Source organism: Poromitra crassiceps (assembly GCF_964638095.1).
Source record: "Poromitra crassiceps genome assembly, chromosome: 12".
In the NCBI taxonomy this organism is placed as follows: domain Eukaryota; kingdom Metazoa; phylum Chordata; class Actinopteri; order Beryciformes; family Melamphaidae; genus Poromitra; species Poromitra crassiceps.
The window spans coordinates 32388897-32407716 of NC_139632.1; the positions used below are offsets into that span (position 1 = coordinate 32388897).

Below are 18820 nucleotides of genomic sequence, written 5' to 3' on the forward strand. Positions count from 1 at the left end.
AGAGGATCGTGGATGGGGGTGGGATGTGCGTGCGTGTGTGTTTGTGAAATGTCCAAATGTCTTGTGAGTGAGATATGCCTGGAATTCCTTTCAGGGTCACACAGACCAGAAAGTCAACAGCAGGTGTAGGTGGGCGAGGGGTGAGGGGATGAGCTCCGTTTGCGATGCCTCTTCATGGGTATTTTTTCCCATCGGCCTTGCCGGGCCTCAGGCGGGTGTGCCGAAATGATATGGATGTTTTGACTAGCGAAGTGAAAAACACATTCCAAAGAATTCCACTCCAGGCTCGATCTCCCAGCATAAACACTTCTGCGCCGATTGCTAATTTTCTCCAAGATCTGATCCATTTTGTGATTCAGATCGGTAATCACACCATCCATCTTGTGATACCGATCGGAAGTAGTCACGAGTATTCACAACACGGCCCAACTCGTTTAGCATACCAAGGATCATGGGTAGTTTTGGGCTCTCAGGATTACCCACCATCATTTTTATCTTGCGATAGACAAGGGCGATGCTCAGTCCAAGAAGCAAATGTCCTGCTATCATAAATCCAAATAGATAAACATCTTCGATGTCCTCAACGGATAGAACGGATAGGCAGAGGACCCGCTATTTCATCCATGAGTCCATCACGTACCCCGCAGCAAAAGTTCCGTCGGGGCAGATCGGTTCCCCCGAACCTGCATTTCTCGTCGGGATAATCTTATCAATTGCGTTGAGAGACCAGCTTATTAATTCCATAATTCCTTCAGTAGTTTTGAAGAGACAGAGCAAAAAGGTAGCCGGTTAGGGAGTGCAGGCAGTGAGGAGATGAGATAAAAGAGAGAGAAAAAACAAGCGACTACCTTGTTCAAGAGCGTATGAGCGTAGTGGCTCCAGAGTGTCTCCTGGTCCAGGTTATTTTAATATCGTAGTAGCACATTTCTGCTGTCTAATTGACGATGACAAGCAAATTTGACTTTGGTAGGAATATTATTTGAACTAGAAATTGTGCGTGCTTCGAGGGGTGGAGACTCTGGAGACGATGCGCCATGGGCGCGCACTTTTATTTTTTGGGTGTGACCAAACTCATGTCAACTCATGCGCTTTTTCCAAAGCGTTCCTTCTTTCTTCTAGCATGTTCGTTCGAGCTGGTCTGGCAGTGGCTCCAGAGTATCTCCTGGTGCAGGTCTTTTGTCCTCTTGTGAAGTGGCTCCAGAGTATCTCCTGGTGCAGGTCTTCCGTCCTCTTGTGAAGTGGCTCCAGAGTATCTCCTGGTGCAGGTCTTCCGTCCTCTTGTGAAGTGGCTCCAGAGTGTCTCCTGGTCCAGGTCTTTTGTCCTCTTGTGAAGTGGCTCCAGAGTGTCTGCTGGTCCAGGTCTTCCGTCCTCTTGTGAAGTGGCTCCAGAGTGTCTCCTGGTCCAGGTCTTCCGTCCTCTTGTGAAGTGGCTCCAGAGTGTCTCCTGGTCCAGGTCTTTTGTCCTCTTGTGAAGTGGCTCCAGAGTGTCTGCTGGTCCAGGTCTTCCGTCCTCTTGTGAAGTGGCTCCAGAGTGTCTCCTGGTCCAGGTCTTTTGTCCTCTTGTGAAGTGGCTCCAGAGTGTCTCCTGGTCCAGGTCTTCCGTCCTCTTGTGAAGTGGCTCCAGAGTGTCTCCTGGTCCAGGTCTTCCGTCCTCTTGTGGTCTGGAAGTGGCTCCAGAGTGTCTCCTGGTCCAGGTCTTCCGTCCTCTTGTGAAGTGGCTCCACAGTGTCTGCTCAAAAAGGAAGGATGACATCACTGATGACATCACAAGTCAATCTGTGGGTTGATCCGCAAAAATTGGAAATTTGCATACGGGTATCTGGTTGGAGGTATTGTGAATTCACGCTTGTGTTTTTAAAGGGGCTGATATCCAGCATAGGTCTTTCTCTGAGTAATCACATAAGCGATCACTACAATGAGGATCAAGCCAGCCAGAGCAGCACCAACAAGGACTGGGATGAGGGTGCTGGTGTGGTCATCCATAGAACACTCCCGGGCTGTACTGAAAGCACCCATGTTGATTCCAAAGGGCTGCACTCGCAGGTCAAAGGTGTGGATGGTGAGCCGGCTGGTAACGTTGTGGTTCTGCTGCTTATTGCACATGTAGGAGCTTCCCACTGCCGCCTCCCACAGAGCCAGGCTGTCATTTCCATCGCTGAACACCACAGCAGAGCCTGAACTCGTGGTGACCTTCATGTTCAGAGCGTGAAGGTGGAACTTCTTTGCCTCGCTGGTGAAGGAGAGCACGATGGTCATTGTGCTGGAGGTCAGCACCAGCTCACTGCGGTCAGCTCCACAGGATCCAGTGACGTTTGTCCCAGCGGGATCCATGTTCATCTCGTGATATTTCCCTCCTTGTTTGAAAGCGATTCGTAGGCCAAAGTCAGCCAACAGACAGGCTGGGCTCCTCTCATCCAGTTTGATGGAGTACCTCCCAGTGGTGGGTGTGGCGAGGGAGGGGGTCGGGGGAGTGGTCGCTACAGAGGCAGTGGGAGTGGACTTGGTGGCACTGGTAGGTACTGCAGCGGTGGCATTGGTGACATGAGTGGTGGGCACAACAGTGCTGTCTGTGTCGTTGACTGACGCACAGGCTGGGCTCTTCTCATCCAGTTTGATGTAGTACCTCCTAGTGGTGGGTGTGGCGAGGGAGGGGGTCGGGGGAGTGGTCGCTACAGAGGCAGTGGGAGTGGACTTGGTGGCACTGGTAGGTACTGCAGTGGTGGCATTGGTGACATGAGTGGTGGGCACAACAGTGCTGTCTGTGTCGTTGACTGACGCTAGAGTAGCACATGACAGCTGGATTTCGATTCCAAGTGCCAGGAATAAAACAAACACTGCACAGCGGGACATTGCAGCTTTGGAGTCTGGAGTGGAGAGGCCTGCTGAGTCGTCCAGATTTATAACCTCAGCAGGGAATGATTTATGACATCACTGATGACATCACAATTCAGTCTGACATCACTGATGATGTCACATTGTCTGACTTTTGGGGGTAGGGGTATTTAAATTAAATAAATAATCTTTATTGTGAGTGGAGCAGCTATATGCATACGAACAGGAACAGAGTGTGAAGTTACAGCTTTTTAAGCAGGTTTCGGTCCATCAGGCATGTTTCCATAATCTCACACAGGGACTGGGTAGTTGTATGGCACAGCTTCATGTATCATGCCTTTGAGAGAGGACTGACGCATGGTAGAACAGCACAGTCCCAGTACACAGGACACCAATATAACAGCCGCTTTGTTCCATGCATTCTGTAGGAAGGCTCCAACCCCCCACCATTTTGTCTTCTGTAGTTTCAGCGATACTATATCATTGACTGATCTGGCACTGATGACATATTTCAGTCTATGACCACTGATGATGTCACGTTTTTTGACATCAATTCACTCTATGACTGATGATGTCACAATCATTAGTGTGGGCATGAGATAATCATCACATTTCAGTCTGTCATCACTGATAATGTCACACATAATTAAAATTGCCAAGGTGGGCGGCGAACACACACACACACACGCACGCAGTGCTGAGGCAAATGTCAAGAGTGAATTTTACATAATTTGATTTAGAGTGCAGTTTGCCATGGCTATTTATTCAATTTGTGCATTTTATCGATTTTGAATGACAGCTATTTTGAAAAATCCTGACAGGAAGTAAGAAATTCCTGCTCACTTCACGCTTCACACACCACACTGGCGGCTGAGTCAACAAATTCATGCAGTCAACCATTGTGTCAACTTTGACCCGCCAGTTTGAGCTGTGGTGTTGTGGCTCCCCAACCAATCAAAACGCACTCAAGCCCTGTAACAGACTGGTGTGACTGGTTAGGCTACTTTCTGCAGGGTGAGCAGCTGCACACAGCGCGACTTCAGTCAGTCAACTTCACTACAGTTCAGCAACGCTATTCTCTCCGCTGCAGCCTTTGTAGTTATGCAGACTGAAACGTTCACCTTGTGTCCAAAATCCAAAGTCTATATCCGTCAGCTGCAGCTCGTCATAGTTTTTTTTCCGTGAGAGTTTCAGAAAGCACAATTATTATTGTCAACGTTTTTTTTTTTTAATTCATTGACTTTCTTTCCGACTTGAGATGGCTTCTGCGTGGCAAAACGTCCTGTCACTACACCAGTGGATAGTGGAGAATGGAGGTATGATGATTATTAAAACATTTCCACCCATTTTATTGTGAAAGTCATGTGTTTGCTTTGCAGTAAGCTCGTATCTGCTTGTAGAAGAAGCCCCAGGCTAACAGGCGTCAGTGGGGAGATGCAGATGTGTCTCCCAGCTTGCAGATCAGCTCATGCGTCACAATGACTGCTTTGTGGCTCAGCTGACAACACGTCACAGGACCATGGCACTTTTTGATAATGATATTATCTTGTTCCACCTCATCTTCCTAGTGGACAGATAGCAGCAAGTAGGGGGGATAGGGGTACTGAGCACTGAGATACAACCCAGGGTCCCCTAAAGTGTCTGGACTTAAATGCCTTTTGTGGTCCTCAAGTGTATATTTATACATATTTTGTGATTTTATTTCACACTGGATTTGAAAAAGGGTTTGTTTGAAATTGCAAAACTGCAAACAAAAACAATTTTCAAAAATGTTAAAACTGCAACTGTTCTCTATCTGAGACAAACTGGGACAAGTAAGTAAGAATAAAATCTGGTCAGATTTTTCCTAATACTGACGACCAAGACAAAAAATGTCCCCGGTCATCCGAGTAGTGCAGCAGTAGATTCCCTGCCTACCAACATGAGGGTTGGAGGTTCGCGCCCGAATGGAATAGTGATGGTGTGGGGAGGAGGTCCCAGAGTCCCCTCCTGTGTGTGGGGCCTACGAGCTATGCCCCACGGATACAGATCTTCTCCCTACAGCTCAATCAACAAGTGGATAATACCTAGATCTTTCTCCTCCTTGCCCCTAACATCAGACTGCGTTATGTTCCAGACAAGAGGACTGACCCGTGGCTGCTGGTTTACTCGCCCGTCCCGGTGCTGCTCGTCTTCTTGGGGTACCTCTGTGTGGTTTGGGCCGGCCCTCGCCTGATGAGGTACAGGGAGCCCGTCGACCTCCAGGCTTTCCTCATCGTTTACAACTTTGCCATGGTCTGCCTGTCTGCCTACATGTTCCATGAGGTGTGTGTCTGTCTGCCTACATGTTCCTCGAGGTGTGTGTCTGTCTGCTTACATGTTCCACAAGGTGTCTCCAGCCCTGTGGCTTCTGTTTGGATGGGTCAAATCTAGTTTAATGAGGGCCGTAGTGATGAAATTGATCATCAATAAAGTTGATTCAGATTAATTCAATTAAGTGTTTGAATATGTTCAGTTGTCCAGGCTGTCATCGGTAATAGTTTCTGTTTCAACTAGGGCTGCAACTAAGGATTATTTTCACTATTTATTAATGTCGCTTATTTTCTCCACTAATCGATTAGTTGTTTGGTTTATAACATGTCACAAAATGGTGAGAATGGTTGATCACTTTGACATCCACAAATGTGTTCTTTTGTCATGAGCAACAGTCCACAACCCAAAGATAACCAGTTTACTGCCATAGAAGACTAAGGAAACCAGAAAATAATATATCAAGAAACTGGAGCGAAATGCATAGTGCTTACATACATAGTTGTTGCATAGTGGTTTTCTGTACTGTTGACAAATTGTGATATTGTAAGTCGCTTTGGACAAAAGCGTCTGCTAAATGACGTACTGTAATGTAATGTAATTAAAAAAAAAAAAAAAAAAATCTTAATTAAAAATCTATAAACGATTAATCAATTATTTAAAAATAGTTGGCTATCATTAATTTTCTGACAATCAACTAATTGATGAATCAACTACCGGTAATGATTGCAGCTCTAGTTTCAACAGAGGAAGACTCATTTCATGATGGTAATGATGATGATGTATCACTTCACTGAAGCAGTGTTTGAATATTTCCAGTTCCTGGTCACAGCCTGGCTGTCCAACTACAGCCTCCTCTGTCAGCCTGTCGACTACAGCAGCAGCCCACTGCCAATGAGGGTAAGCAAGTGCACCAGCCCACTGCCAATGAGGGTAAGCAAGTGTCCTACAGACGTTTCTGAGTGAAAGTTGGTCTGGGACATGCAAGATTTGGAGCATCGCACTCAAATATTTCACATTGAAATAATTATCACTGACACTCGCAAGATGCAATATACCATAACCAGGCATCTGGGTAGTGCAGCAGTAGATTACCTGCCTACTAACACAAGGGGCACAGGTTCGAGTCACTGTGTTACCTCTGGCTTGGTCGGTCTGGTTCCTCCATACAACATCGATATGGACCCCCACTAAAAACATGCAGAAGATCTTCATCTGACCAGTGACGACAACATTTGAAGTTGGCCCCCGGGCGCTGTAGACTAAGAAAGCTGCCCACTGCTCCTGGCTGGCGACTGCACATGTATCGGAGGAAGCATGTGCCAGTCTACACCTCTCCCCAGATCGACACAGGGGGTGGAGGAACGACCGGGACAGCAGGGAGCACTGGGCAGAAAACATCTGAAAAAGAAAAAGATAAAAAAAATTCCTTTCTACCTGAGATAAGCTGCATGACACATTCTTCCCTTTCCTCCCTCCAGATGGCTCGTGTCTGCTGGTGGTTCTTCTTCTCCAAGATCATAGAGCTCAGTGACACGGTAACCAAAACACCCACAGCACCAGAGAGGTCCCCAGGCCTCGGCTCACAGAGTGTGATAGTCCCCTCTCATCCTCTCCATCATCACTAGGTCTTCTTCATCCTGAGGAAGAAGAACAGCCAGCTGACCTTCCTTCACATCTATCATCATGCCACCATGATCTTCAACTGGTGGTCCGGAGTCAAATATGTGGCCGGAGGACAGTGTAAGTCACCCAGCATAGTGTGGTGTGGTGTGGTTGTATGGCTTTGTGGAGATGTATCCAGGCCTGTGGAGATGTCACTAAGTAAGACACTGAACATTGACTGAAATGGATTTTTGAAGGCCAATACAGATATTCTTTGGTTGAAGCTGCCATTAGGGACTATTTTGTGCCCGTATTCAGTGTCTTTGAGCAGTTTCTTCTTCTTTTTAATCAAGTTGAGTTGTTATGGGGGGCACGGTGGTGCAGTGGTAAGCGCTGTCGCCTCACAGCTCGAAGGTCCTGGGTTCGATTCCCACCTGGAACGCTGAAGGAATGCGTGCCCGTCCGCATGTCCTCGAGTGCCCACCGCCTGCGTGGGGTCATCAAAAGGGCCTTTCTGTGTGGAGTTTGCATGTTCTCCCCGTGCCTCCCAGGGGTTTCCTTCATATAGGAACCCCCTTCACCAAAACATGCAATATCCTGATTGCTAATGTGGTTCCTCCTCTGGTTGTTAAGGGCGCCTGTTCAGAGGGAGGGGAACTGGTTGGAATAGCGTGAACCTCCCACGTGCTATGTCCTACCAGTGAAGCTTCCTCTGTCAGGTGAAAAGAAGCAGCTGGCTAACTGCCCATGTCTCAGAGGAAGCATGGAGCCAGTTTCGGCTCTGCCCAGATCGGCAGAGGGTGGAGTAGCAACCAGGATAAATAAATTAAATTGGCACTAATGGGGGATAAAAATGGGATAAAAAATCGGGGGGGGGGGAATTGAGTTCTTATGGTTTTTCTCCCATTTTCCCCCAATTGTACTTCATAATGCCCCCTGCTCTCCTGTCGATCTGGGGAGAGTTGTAGACTAGCACATGCTTCCTCCGATACATGTGCAGTCGGCAGCCGCTTCTTATCACCTGACAGCGAGGGCTTTCACAGGCAGGACATAGCGTGAGGGAGGATCACGCTATCCACCCCCAGTTCCCCTCCCCCCGAACAGGCGTCCCGACCGACCAGAGGAGACACTAGTGCAGCGACCAGGACACATTCTCTTAATACAGCTTCCCACCCGCAGACACGGCCAATTGTGCCTGTGTGTGGACCATGCGTCTTTGAGCATTTGCTGCCAAAACTCCCCAAATGTGATTCAGGATGTCAGGATGGAAAAGTCCCTGAAACACCTTTACTGTACGCTCACACCAGGCGTCAAACTCCAAACTCATTCGGTCGAGTTGAGAAATGTCAACATGAGTGAATGGGCGATATCGTTGAGACGAAACTCGCCTCATCGCATCATTCGTGCCGCGAAAATATCTGAAAATCACCGCAGTGTGAACGCAGAGTTAGACCATCACCACCCTTAAACTCCATTCAAACCAATGTGAATGAAGTTCTTTGAAGTGGTTAGTAGCTCATGGAGGCAGGGTGAGGGAACTTTTGCTCTGGTCTGTCTGCACTCTTAAGACACACGAGGTTTGTCTCAGGTGTCTGGGTTCAAAATCCATAGACAAAAAGAAGCCAACAAGAACTTGCACACTGACAAAGGGAAGAAGTCCAAAAGAGACCAACTGATTCTACAAAAGGACTGACATTTATTTAAATAACGTGCAAAAACAATTAAAAAAAAAAGTTGTTACTTAGAAAATGTTTCAGGACAAGACAATCTGTTCTGTCCCTAAAGCTGTTGAGTCAACTCATATCCTCGCCTCCATCATATTGGTTCTTGTCAACTATTGGAAACACTTGAGATCCTATGATAATCTCCTTCATTTGGAAGCCTTCTGTATTTTCTGATGCTTTGAGTCGATCTTTATAGCCCAAATTTTACGCACATCTTTTTCAAAACCACTCTGAATATTCTTGCACTCATCTGCTGTGCTACATTGTGCAGCATTCTTCATTGGCCTGGTCAACACCTTTGTCCACATCGTGATGTATTCTTACTACGGCCTGGCTGCCCTCGGTCCTCACATGCACAAGCACCTCTGGTGGAAGCGCTACCTGACCTCACTACAGCTGGTGAGTGCCTCTGGATTTGCTGTGTGGACTCTGGATGGCGAGACATGTGCAATACAGTATCTGTTGTTGGTGAAGTAATTTGATTTTGGTCTGAACGTTCTCCACTGCCTTTGCAGGTGCAGTTTGTGCTGTTCATCACACACACGGGATACAACCTGTTCACTGAGTGCGACTTCCCGGACTCCATGAACGTGGTGGTGTTTGCCTACTGCCTCACTCTCATCGCCTTGTTCAGCAACTTCTATTACCAGAGCTATCTGAGCCGGAAGCAGAAGCACAAATAAGACTTTATACAGGGTTCCCACTCCCAGTCTTTGAAATCCTTGACAGTTTGTGAATTACAGAGAAAAAAGGCCTTGAAAGTTTTTCAAAATAGACATAAATAGATATGGGTTATTGACCAATTTTCTCCCCAATTGTAGTTGGCCAATTTCCCCCTGCTGCCACCTGTCGCTGCTCCACCCTCTGCCGATCTGGGGAGAGCTGTAGACTAGCACCATCATGCTTCCTCCAACACATGCACAGTTGCCAGCCGCTTCTTTTCACCTGACAGTGGGGAGCTTCACCGGCAGAACGTAGCACGTGGGAGGATCATGCTATTCCCACCAGTTGCCTTCCACCCCGACCAACCAGAGGAGGCGCTAGTGCAGCGACCAGGACACATACCCCTAATCCGGCTTACCACCCGCAGACACAGCCAATCATGCCTGTATGGATGCACAACCAACCCGGAGCTAACACGGGGGTGCGAACCTGTGACCCTTGTGTTGGTAGGCAGGGAATCAACCGCTACACTACCTGGACGCCTGTGCAGAATATACATTTTTACGTTTTTATATATATATCAGTGTTGAAACCGTAATTAACCTTGATCCGTGTCTCAAACTGCCGTTTTGGGTAGTACTTGAATTTGAAGGAATTGGGCTGGGAACTTCCTTGAAATGTCCTTGAATTGGATGTTTAAGTTGTGGGAACCCTGATTATGATAAGACATTATGAACAATCACACACTGTGGATTTACCAGAGCAGCTGGCATTGATAATGTGACCAAATATTCTGTCAACTACAGGCATCTTGTAATGTACTGCATGTTCTATGATGGGGTCTCCCCATGTCAACAGTACTTGCCAATGTCCACTAGAGGGCACAACCTGTCCATAATGAGACCAATGTTCCGCCTGCTGCAGCTCTTCCACTGTTCATCCAGATGAGGTGAACGTGAATTTATTCCCTTATGAACTACAAGTATTTTACAGACATGTGCAACCAATAAATAATGGGAATGATTTAAGTCCTGGCTACATTTTTGCATATTTTACATAGAGGATCAGATTCATATAAAAATCAAAAAGACACATTGCATGATTGTACAATTATTTATTTATTTCATAAACTGGGAAATGACAAACATTCAAATGATTGTTTTAAACAAACTGTACATTTTATACACATAAAGTAGATCGGTTTCACCTCTGCAAAATTGCATAGTTGATGAGCCCAAACCCTCCTCCAGAAATACATCCGAAAGCAAAAAAACACAAAATAACGGAATGCAAACACGTTTTTTTTTCTCCACTGCTAAAACAACACAGCAAAATGATATATTTTATTCTACACTTCAGTCTAAAATAGATTGAATGGTGTAGATTAGAGAGATAAAACAGATGAGAGGAGGGAGGGGACATTTCATTTAGAGTCCAGTTGGTGTTTTTGAGTGTTTGGAGTCTGTAGTGAAGCTAAGAAGTAGAACGTGATCTGTAATAACCAGTGGAGCTTTGAATGACTGAAGACATAAGAAATCATTCTTCACCCTCCATCAAATAAGGCTGCAGCAAAATGGAAAGACTTGTTTTGACTTGTGTCCTTCCTCGATTTATATCAAGTAAATACCAGTATTTAACCAGAACTGGATCGAATAGTATTTACAAATAGTTGTTTTTCTTTTGCATTTCTTCTAACAGACTTGAAGTATCAGATGGGTGTGATTTTGCATCACGACAATTCAGCTCATTGTATAGAGTGCCAAAGTCACGCTCCCTTCTGCGTTTGGAATCAGAATACGCACCAAGGGATTTCATCCTCCATTTGTCTACATCTACATTTCGTAAAATGCTTATTAAAATAGTTTTACTTGGTCAAACCAAGTGATTCAACTATATTTAGAATCAGGTGAGACCATCTAACATTTCACTCGGACCAAAAAAAAAAAAAAAAGAATAATATATTTTTTCATGTATTTTTTATATTTTTGGTCTGAGTGAAATGTTGGTCTCTTCTGATTAAAAAATATAGCTGAATCGCTTGGTCGATAAAGTTAAACTATTTTTATAAGCATTTTACGAAAAAGTCTATGGAAAAATTAATTGCGGATGAAATCCCTTGGTGTGTATATATATGTAGATTCCGAACACAGAAGAGGGCGTTCCTTTGGCACTCTATTATCCTACCTGGCAACCCCCACCCACCTGGCTCCTAAGCAGGCCAAAACAAGCCACAAGAATTATGTGCAGATACTATTTGACCCGTGTCTAGTATGAACGAGAACTAGAGAAGATAGAGTATGGGGGGTGGAGTGTGCCCTGCTCCGGGCCTACTCTATGTCTCCGTATACACGGAGGAGATGTGGCTCAGGCTGCGGTCGAAGCTGCCCACCTGGAAGAAGATGCTCTCTTCTGGGCTGGATGAGAACTGGCACCCTGCTCCGCCTTGGAGCTCCTGGGTCAAGCCGAAGCCTGGAAGAGACGGGACAGGAGTCAAGACTAGTGCAGTATGTTACAGTATGTTATGGTCAAGCCGAAGCCTGGAGGAGACAGGACAGGAGTCAAGACTAGTCCAGTATGTTACAGTATGTTATGGTCAAGCCGAAGCCTGGAGTAGACAGGACCAGAGTGAAGACCAGTGCAGTATGTTAGAACATCTTGATGAAATTACCCTATTCACACCAACTTGTATCATCACTACAATTATGGCAATGAGGTAGTAATTATTGTCAGCTATGTGCAAGATGCCACTTTTAATTGACTTTATGCATCTTAACAGTAAGAGTAGGAGTAACCTGGGACTCATATAAGCTGTTTGCTTGTGTAATGTGTTATGTCCTCAAACCTTTTTCACATCAAGGACGCCTAAACGGACAAATTAGACCACGTACCCCCATTTGATAAGATTTTGTCCCAGGGTCCCCCATCTGATAAGACTTTTGCTTTTAGATGTTTTATCACAGAAAGTGTATGAAACCCATGACCAAAATAGTCCTACATTCTGTCATTGTGTTACATATGGATGGAATTATAGTGAAAATGAGTTATTCCCCTTTTTGCTGGGGACCCCCTGGAACCCCCTCAAGGACCCCCTGGGTGTCCCCGGACCCCCCCTTTCAGACCCACTGTGTACGATAAAGGGAAGCAAATGCATGGCCTCACCTGCAGAGCCATTGTTGCTACTGGACATGTGGAAGCCATTGTGCTGATGGGACGTGTAGGCGTGAGAATCTGCCGGGACGTGGACACCGCTGACCGTCTGCTCCATTCTGTAGGAGTCCCCAAAATGGAAGCAGCTCTGAAAGCTGCCTTGGTAGTCTAGGAGAGGACGGAGGGGGGAGAAAGAGAAGACAAAATAGAAACCAAACTTGACAGACTGCCACCAGTGTCTATGACCGATTGTGTTTCCAAGGTCGGCGTCCGCTACATCCGGTTTGAAACTTTATGTGGATTTCAAATTATGACAATGCTATATTTGTGCCTTGCGCTGACGCTGCCAGTCCCATAGAGTTTGTAACATTTGTCCCTCTCAGTTTGTACTCAGAAACCACCGCAGGAGTCACGATAATGTGAATGCAGCCTTTTCCTGGAGCGCTTTTACGCAACTCCCCGACCACAGCGTGGTTTGAGAGACGTCCATGCGTAGATCTTTAACAGGGAAAACAGTGTTTAAGGCATTAGGCCGAGGCTGGGGAGTGACAGCTGAGCCTGCCATGTTGGGCCGCTGAGAGACAGCTTGAATACATGAGCCAGCGTTTCGTTGGCTAATTCAGTGCAGGGAAAAGGCTTCCGGCATGTGGTTTTCCCCACTCTGTCTCTACGACTCTCATCTATCTGTGCACTAAAAACAATGTGACAGAGCCACAGGCTCCTATCTGTTCTCAGAGACAACTTCCTCTCCTCCACGCCTTTTATGTGGCTCTGGTGGCACAGCAACGGTTTGAAGAACGACACGGGGCTGTTCACATGTTCACAGAGTTCTATTAAAAATGATCTGGCACAAGATTTCCTGCAACGGGGAGTTAGGAAAGATTAATAGATAGGCTTTACGTCACTGAATCGCATCCCGCAGGAAACATCTCAGGATATTAGTTTCGATACGCAAATTTAGAATCTCCAAATCTCGGCCAAAGTTAGTCTTTCCCTGAACAAACTCGGTTACACTTAGCAGAATAGCCGTGCAGTGATGTGCGTCCCTGTGTGACCGCTGGAGACTGTGCAGCATCGCACATTTGGCCATTAATCAGCCCTAATTTAAAAATCATGCTCCGTTAGGTCACCCGTAGGGGGCGCTCTTTACACTTCCTGAAAGAATCAGCGCGATCGCACATAAAATGGAATAGCTGTGGCCAAACTCACAGAGACTTTGCATTCTTATGATATAGGATTGGGGCCAACTGACTTTGCTGTTTGCAGTTGCAACAGAGGGTGGGCCGGTCTTACCGTCGTTGGCAGACTGGTGGTGGTGGTAGTGAGAGTAGGGCTTGTGGTGAGGGTGGACATGCTGTTTGTCCAGCGGAGGAGGAGGTGACCCAGTTCCCTTCATGCCTGGGGACAGGAGGGGACCCGGCAACCTGCAGAGAGAGAGAGAGAGAGAAGGTGGAGGGGCGAACGTTTACATCTCCCCACACTGATCTGTCGTTCCCTCAAGATTGCATGAAACATGTCTCTACAAAACAGTTCATACATTATGACATCGCAATCAAAGCTGCAGCTATACATGCGGACCCCGCTAACCACATGACCCAACAAACCCAATGGAGCAGTTAGTGACAGAAGAAACAGTCCAGCCGTGTGGAAACTTGGGCTCCCCACACGTAATCTTCCTCCTACCACATATTATGATCTTAAGTCAACAAACACCAGAGCATTCGAGTGAAACCAAACCCCCGCCAACCCACCGTCGCAGTAACTCCACGCTTTGCCCCCGCCAACCCACCGGTGCAGTAACGCCACGTTTTGTGGTCTCCAGAGAAGAAAGCACAGCCATGTTTACATTCAGGACTTTTTGAGAGAAGGAATATTAGCTTGACATGTTTGTGACTTAGTGGACTCTACCGACCAGGAGGAGGAGGACATCTGAGGGTTCCTCGTAGTGGTTTTTGGCGATCTTGATTACATAAACAATGCTTTGTCCATGCTATTGGACACAGCTGTGGCAAGTCACATTTTCAAAGATGCTAAGGCAACCATTCCCACTGGTGGCCCGCAAAGGTATTGCAAGTGGCCCGCCAAGTCATTTGCAAAACATTACGATCTTCATGGGGGGAATTATTAGTTATTATTATTATGTATGAGAATGCAAAATCGTATGAGAATCGGCAAAAAAAAGATGCCACTCACCGATTGCAGTGGCTGATATTTAGCCTATGAGTTGGATCACATAATTTGTTGTTTCATAATTAATAATAAATAATTACATGACAGTATGATAGAATTTGTGCTCATTCAAAGATAGTGTGATGAAGGGCTCAAAACACTTTAAAACAGGTCAGGTTATTTGTTTATAATGATTTCCTTGTTTCCCTGTCAAAAAAGGTATAAAATCGGTATCGGCCAAATTGTTCTTTTAAACATCGTATTGGCCCAGAATTTTGAAGTAGGTGCATCCCTAATTTGTAATCAATTATATTTGTTAATTAGCCTATTGTAGACAGCCCCTCGCTTTTAATTTCTAATTTCTGTGTGGTGCTGATGGACAGCTCCTTTTTGATCGTCAAAACAAAAAGGTGCTGTGAGAACTTCTCATTTGGCCTCCATACGGTTGATGTTTGGATGTGGGCCGTGAACATTTGTGAGATGTTCAAGTGGGCCACGAGGTGGAGAAGGTTGGGAAGTGCTGTGCTAAGAAGGCACAACTTCCCTGCCTTCCTCAGCCTCAGCATCAAAGGGTCACACTTTGCACTGAGCAAACCACATTTAAGACGGCAAAGAAAACAAAACAATTGCTGATTAATTGCTTAGAAGGTTATAACCAGGAAATGGGAATTCCACCATTTAGAAACACATGTGAGCAAACCACTGTTTGCTTCAAAAAGCTGAAAAATAAAGTGAATGCTATGCAGTGGTTTTCAGTGCGTTGTGCAGGAGGCCTACAGAAGCATGATTTCCCATAACACTTGACATTCTTAGGCATGAATAGTAGTATGTTTTATTATTATTGTAAAGTGAGAATCCGCGCATTTGAAGAGGCATCTTCCACATCAAAAAAAAATAGTTTACAACAGAAATGCAAATCTTACCCAACAGAAAGAATGTCTGACACCATTTCTATATGTATTCAGACACTTACGCGAAAGTTAACAAGAAACTCAAAATGACTCCTGTTTTAGTGCTCAACACTTGACATTAACTTAATGAAACAGCAATCCGGTCCAAATCCAGATAGAGCGCCAACAGACCTGCCTTTAAAACCGAGCGGGCCAATCACCTCCCTGCCTTTAAAACCGAGCGGGCCAATCACCTCCCCAAATATTCAACAGCTACTTAGTAGCCTCTCATGACTGCGTATCAGGAATGCCAACACATAAACTGCTGCTGTGTTACTACGTGCTGCTGTGCTGGGGGAAGCATATGGTTTGCACTAAGCGCTATACGAATGTGATGACAGAGTGTTGCTGCAGGCAGCCGAGCCCTTAGATGACTGCTCGTTGCTGGCCTGGCTGGAGCTCCTATATGACCTCTCAGCCATGCCTGAGAAGTGCCACCCAGCACTCGCAGGGTTGCCACTCTTTCGTAATGATAGATCTCAACTCAAGCACTTTTTTCAAGGACAAATTATTTCAAAATTACGGGCCAAGTAATTAATCGTTAACACTTAACATAAACTCAAAGCAATCTTTGAAATCCTCAGCGTTTCTTCAGTGATCTCAAGATAGGCGACCAGCAATGGCACAGCTCAGCGCTGAGAGTGACACTGTAGGTGGGAAGAGAGTGTATCATCAAGCTTGGCCCAGTAACTTTGAGTTGACGGAGCACACAAGGCTCAAATTCAGAGATTCCAGTAGGCTAAATTCAAGGACCTCTTTAGAAATACAAGCACTTTCAGGTACTTGATTTTGATTTTGATATTCAACATTTCAGAACCGTGGCAATCCAGCACTGCCTCCATGCAGGGCATTCTGCACAGAGTGGTAGATGAAGACAGATCTTGAACAGAAAGCCACAATATGCAAACTGGTTCCTATTGTGAATTATTTATATGACGTTTCTGTTGAAGTACAGAGTTTCAGGCTCATTGGTTTCAGCCATTCTAAATAGAGATCAGTGTTACAAACTGTATATAGATCACATGGAGATCAGCGTTACAAACTGTATCCACCTTATTTTTGGTGGCCATTTTTGCCTGATCTGCCTGATGGGTGCTTCTTCCGGTGTAATAGACTATTTTAACTTGACAAAAAAAATGTCTATGAGGATTTTACAGCCGTTCGGGTGCTGGGATAATGTAATGCATTATGGGTAGTCGGCTAGTGTAGCTAATGCTAGCGGCTAGCGTTAGTTACTTTACATGGCAGTAAAACGCCACTGAATGACCAAATTGATTTAACTTATAACCATTTCGAGTAACACTGTTTCCATATGGACCCCCAGCGTCGGTTAGTTGTTTATAACGTGACTATATTTATAACTTTTATAACGTGCTCCAGCTTCCGGTTTATAATTCGGGTCTGCAGCATAGGTCTGCACTGCAGCCGAGTATAACAAAGGAAATGGCAAGCTGCAACAATAAGTCACGTTAAACCAGACCTTGTAGGCTACCCACAATTATTTTTTACAGTGGGGCATTCAAAAATAAGGTGGATAGATCACATGGAGATCAGCATTACAAACTATATAGATCACATGGAGGTTTTTGGTCAGAGCACTCTGCCAAGGAAGTTATGTTTGAGCCCCCGTTGGTTTGTTTTGTCTTTCTGTCTGTCAGCAGGATATCTCAAAAACTTGTGACTGGATTCCATGAAATTTGGAGGACATGGGCCTGGGGGCAACATTTTGCTTATGTTCTGATCTAGATTTCCACTACATGATTGTTTTTAATCAGTTTTTAGCCTTAACCAAATGGACTTGATTCCAAATCCAGATGTTTGCAAGGGCATTAATTCAATTGAACTTAAAACAAACGTCATATGAATGATGTCTGTGCTGTGGTCATCTGGGTATCCAGTTAGAGGGCATAGGACTCGTACTTGTACACCGCACCATCCAATATGACCTGCAATGGTCCCTCTACAGCACCATCCAATAGTGTTGTAGTACTCGAGACCGGTCTTGGTCTTGAGATCGGTCTCAAGACCACATTTTGATGGTCTCGGACTCGTCTCGGACTCGCCCTCCATCGGTCTCGTCTCGGTCTCGGGCAAGCCGGACTCGGGATTTTATTTCAAGACCAGCCGAGACCACAACTGCAGTGACATCATTACTTGCCTGGGTATATTTGTTTTTACTGTGATTGAGTGTAAAATTCCCAACTTCAATCGCAACCAATAACCTTGCGGGTTGAAAGCTTCTAACGCTGTAGCCCCGCCCCTCACGTTCATGCACAAAGGAAGACAACACGGGTCAACAAGGTGGCTCGACAGATGTCGTCCATCATAATTTAGCAGCAGGAAGGTGGTTTTATGCTTCATTCTGTTCACTGTGTTGAGCCTTTCAGAAGGTCAGTGATATGGAATTAAAGTGTTTCAGATCAAAGGATTGCTGAGTATATACTGTACATCCATTTATATTTTACTATAATTCCTACTGTAAATAATGATTTACAGTATTTAGTTGTTAGCAGAGCAATGGTGTAAACTTTGGTTAAATGGTCTCGCATTTGTCTGGTCTTGGTCTTGGTCTTGGTCTTGTCTCGGTCTCGCCCCCCTCGGTCTTGGTCTTGTCTCGGTCTCGCCTCCCCTCGGTCTTGGTCTTGTCTCGGGTTAGGTGGTCTCGACTCCAACACTACCATCCAATATGACCTACAATGGTCCCTCTACAGCATTGAGGAAGCTCTGTCAAAGTGTCATGTGTGTAGCACCTTGTGTTAGCCTCAACTCTGGACAAGTTAGCCGTTAGCAAGCGTGGCTAATCCATGGCTTGGCACAGGCCCAGGGTGTGCGGCCATGTGTTCCTGCGGAGAGCAGCGTTCCCCCAGGAGCTGCTGTCAGCGCAAACTCAGGAAACAGTTATACTGTTCATATTTTTACAAGCAGCCTCTATGTGCAGCTAAAGTGAATCATAAGCTAATCACTGCCAGCTGCCCGCGGCTCCGCTCTGCTCCACTCTACTCTACTCTAGCTAGCTAGCTGCTCAGGCCTGAGGTATGAGGGGAATCTTTCATATGGCAGATAAATCTCTCCCCTGGTATTCATCTTCACTGACCATCCTCTACTGCTCTCCTTTACCCACTTTTTCCACTCAGCCCACCCAACCCTGTCTCTGCTATGAGAGAGTGACTTGACCTTTGACCCGTGATTCATGGAGGTGGAGTTGAAGGGGATTTTAGGGTGAGGGCTCCAGACTGATGTGCTGCATTTTAAAAAATAGTGAAAGGTCAAGGGGTTAGGACGAGCGCGGAGAGTTCAGGAAGACACGCTTTGCCTACTACAGGAGAGTGACGTGACCTTTGACCGGTAACGCATGAAGATGGTGTTAGGAGATGTTAAGGTGAAGGTTTAGGAGGCTTTGCGTTTTTGAAAGGTCTGAGGAGCCAAGTGTGGTTGGAGAGA

The 18820-nt window shown here is 45.8% G+C and overlaps 2 protein-coding genes across 4 annotated transcripts in view; one reads left to right on the forward strand and one right to left on the reverse strand.

Annotated features, from left to right (window-relative positions):
• Nucleotides 1–3902: 3902 nt before the first annotated feature.
• On the forward strand, nucleotides 3903–10112 carry elovl8b (ELOVL fatty acid elongase 8b). 3 transcript variants are annotated; one of them, XM_083647981.1, is made up of 7 exons: nucleotides 3903–4148; nucleotides 4932–5136; nucleotides 5941–6054; nucleotides 6603–6659; nucleotides 6750–6864; nucleotides 8722–8849; nucleotides 8966–10112. In XM_083647981.1, exons 2-7 carry the CDS (start codon nucleotides 5047–5049, stop codon nucleotides 9131–9133), a joined length of 672 nt encoding a protein of 223 aa, XP_083504107.1. In that variant the 5' UTR covers nucleotides 3903–4148; nucleotides 4932–5046; the 3' UTR covers nucleotides 9134–10112. The 3 variants fall into 3 exon arrangements, with proteins under 3 accessions (XP_083504107.1, XP_083504105.1, XP_083504106.1); XM_083647979.1 differs by having other exon boundaries at nucleotides 4949–5136; XM_083647980.1 differs by having other exon boundaries at nucleotides 4949–5136; nucleotides 5941–6021.
• Nucleotides 10113–11445: 1333 nt separating this feature from the next.
• Nucleotides 11446–18820, reverse strand: part of glis1b (GLIS family zinc finger 1b) — a gene marked incomplete at both ends in the record, with an annotated part of 136162 nt that continues 128787 nt past the window's right edge. The window contains 3 exons of the mRNA XM_083647347.1: nucleotides 11446–11582; nucleotides 12273–12428; nucleotides 13554–13684. Coding sequence (XP_083503473.1) covers nucleotides 11446–11582; nucleotides 12273–12428; nucleotides 13554–13684 — 424 coding nt within the window. The remainder of the gene's footprint in view (nucleotides 11583–12272; nucleotides 12429–13553; nucleotides 13685–18820) is intronic.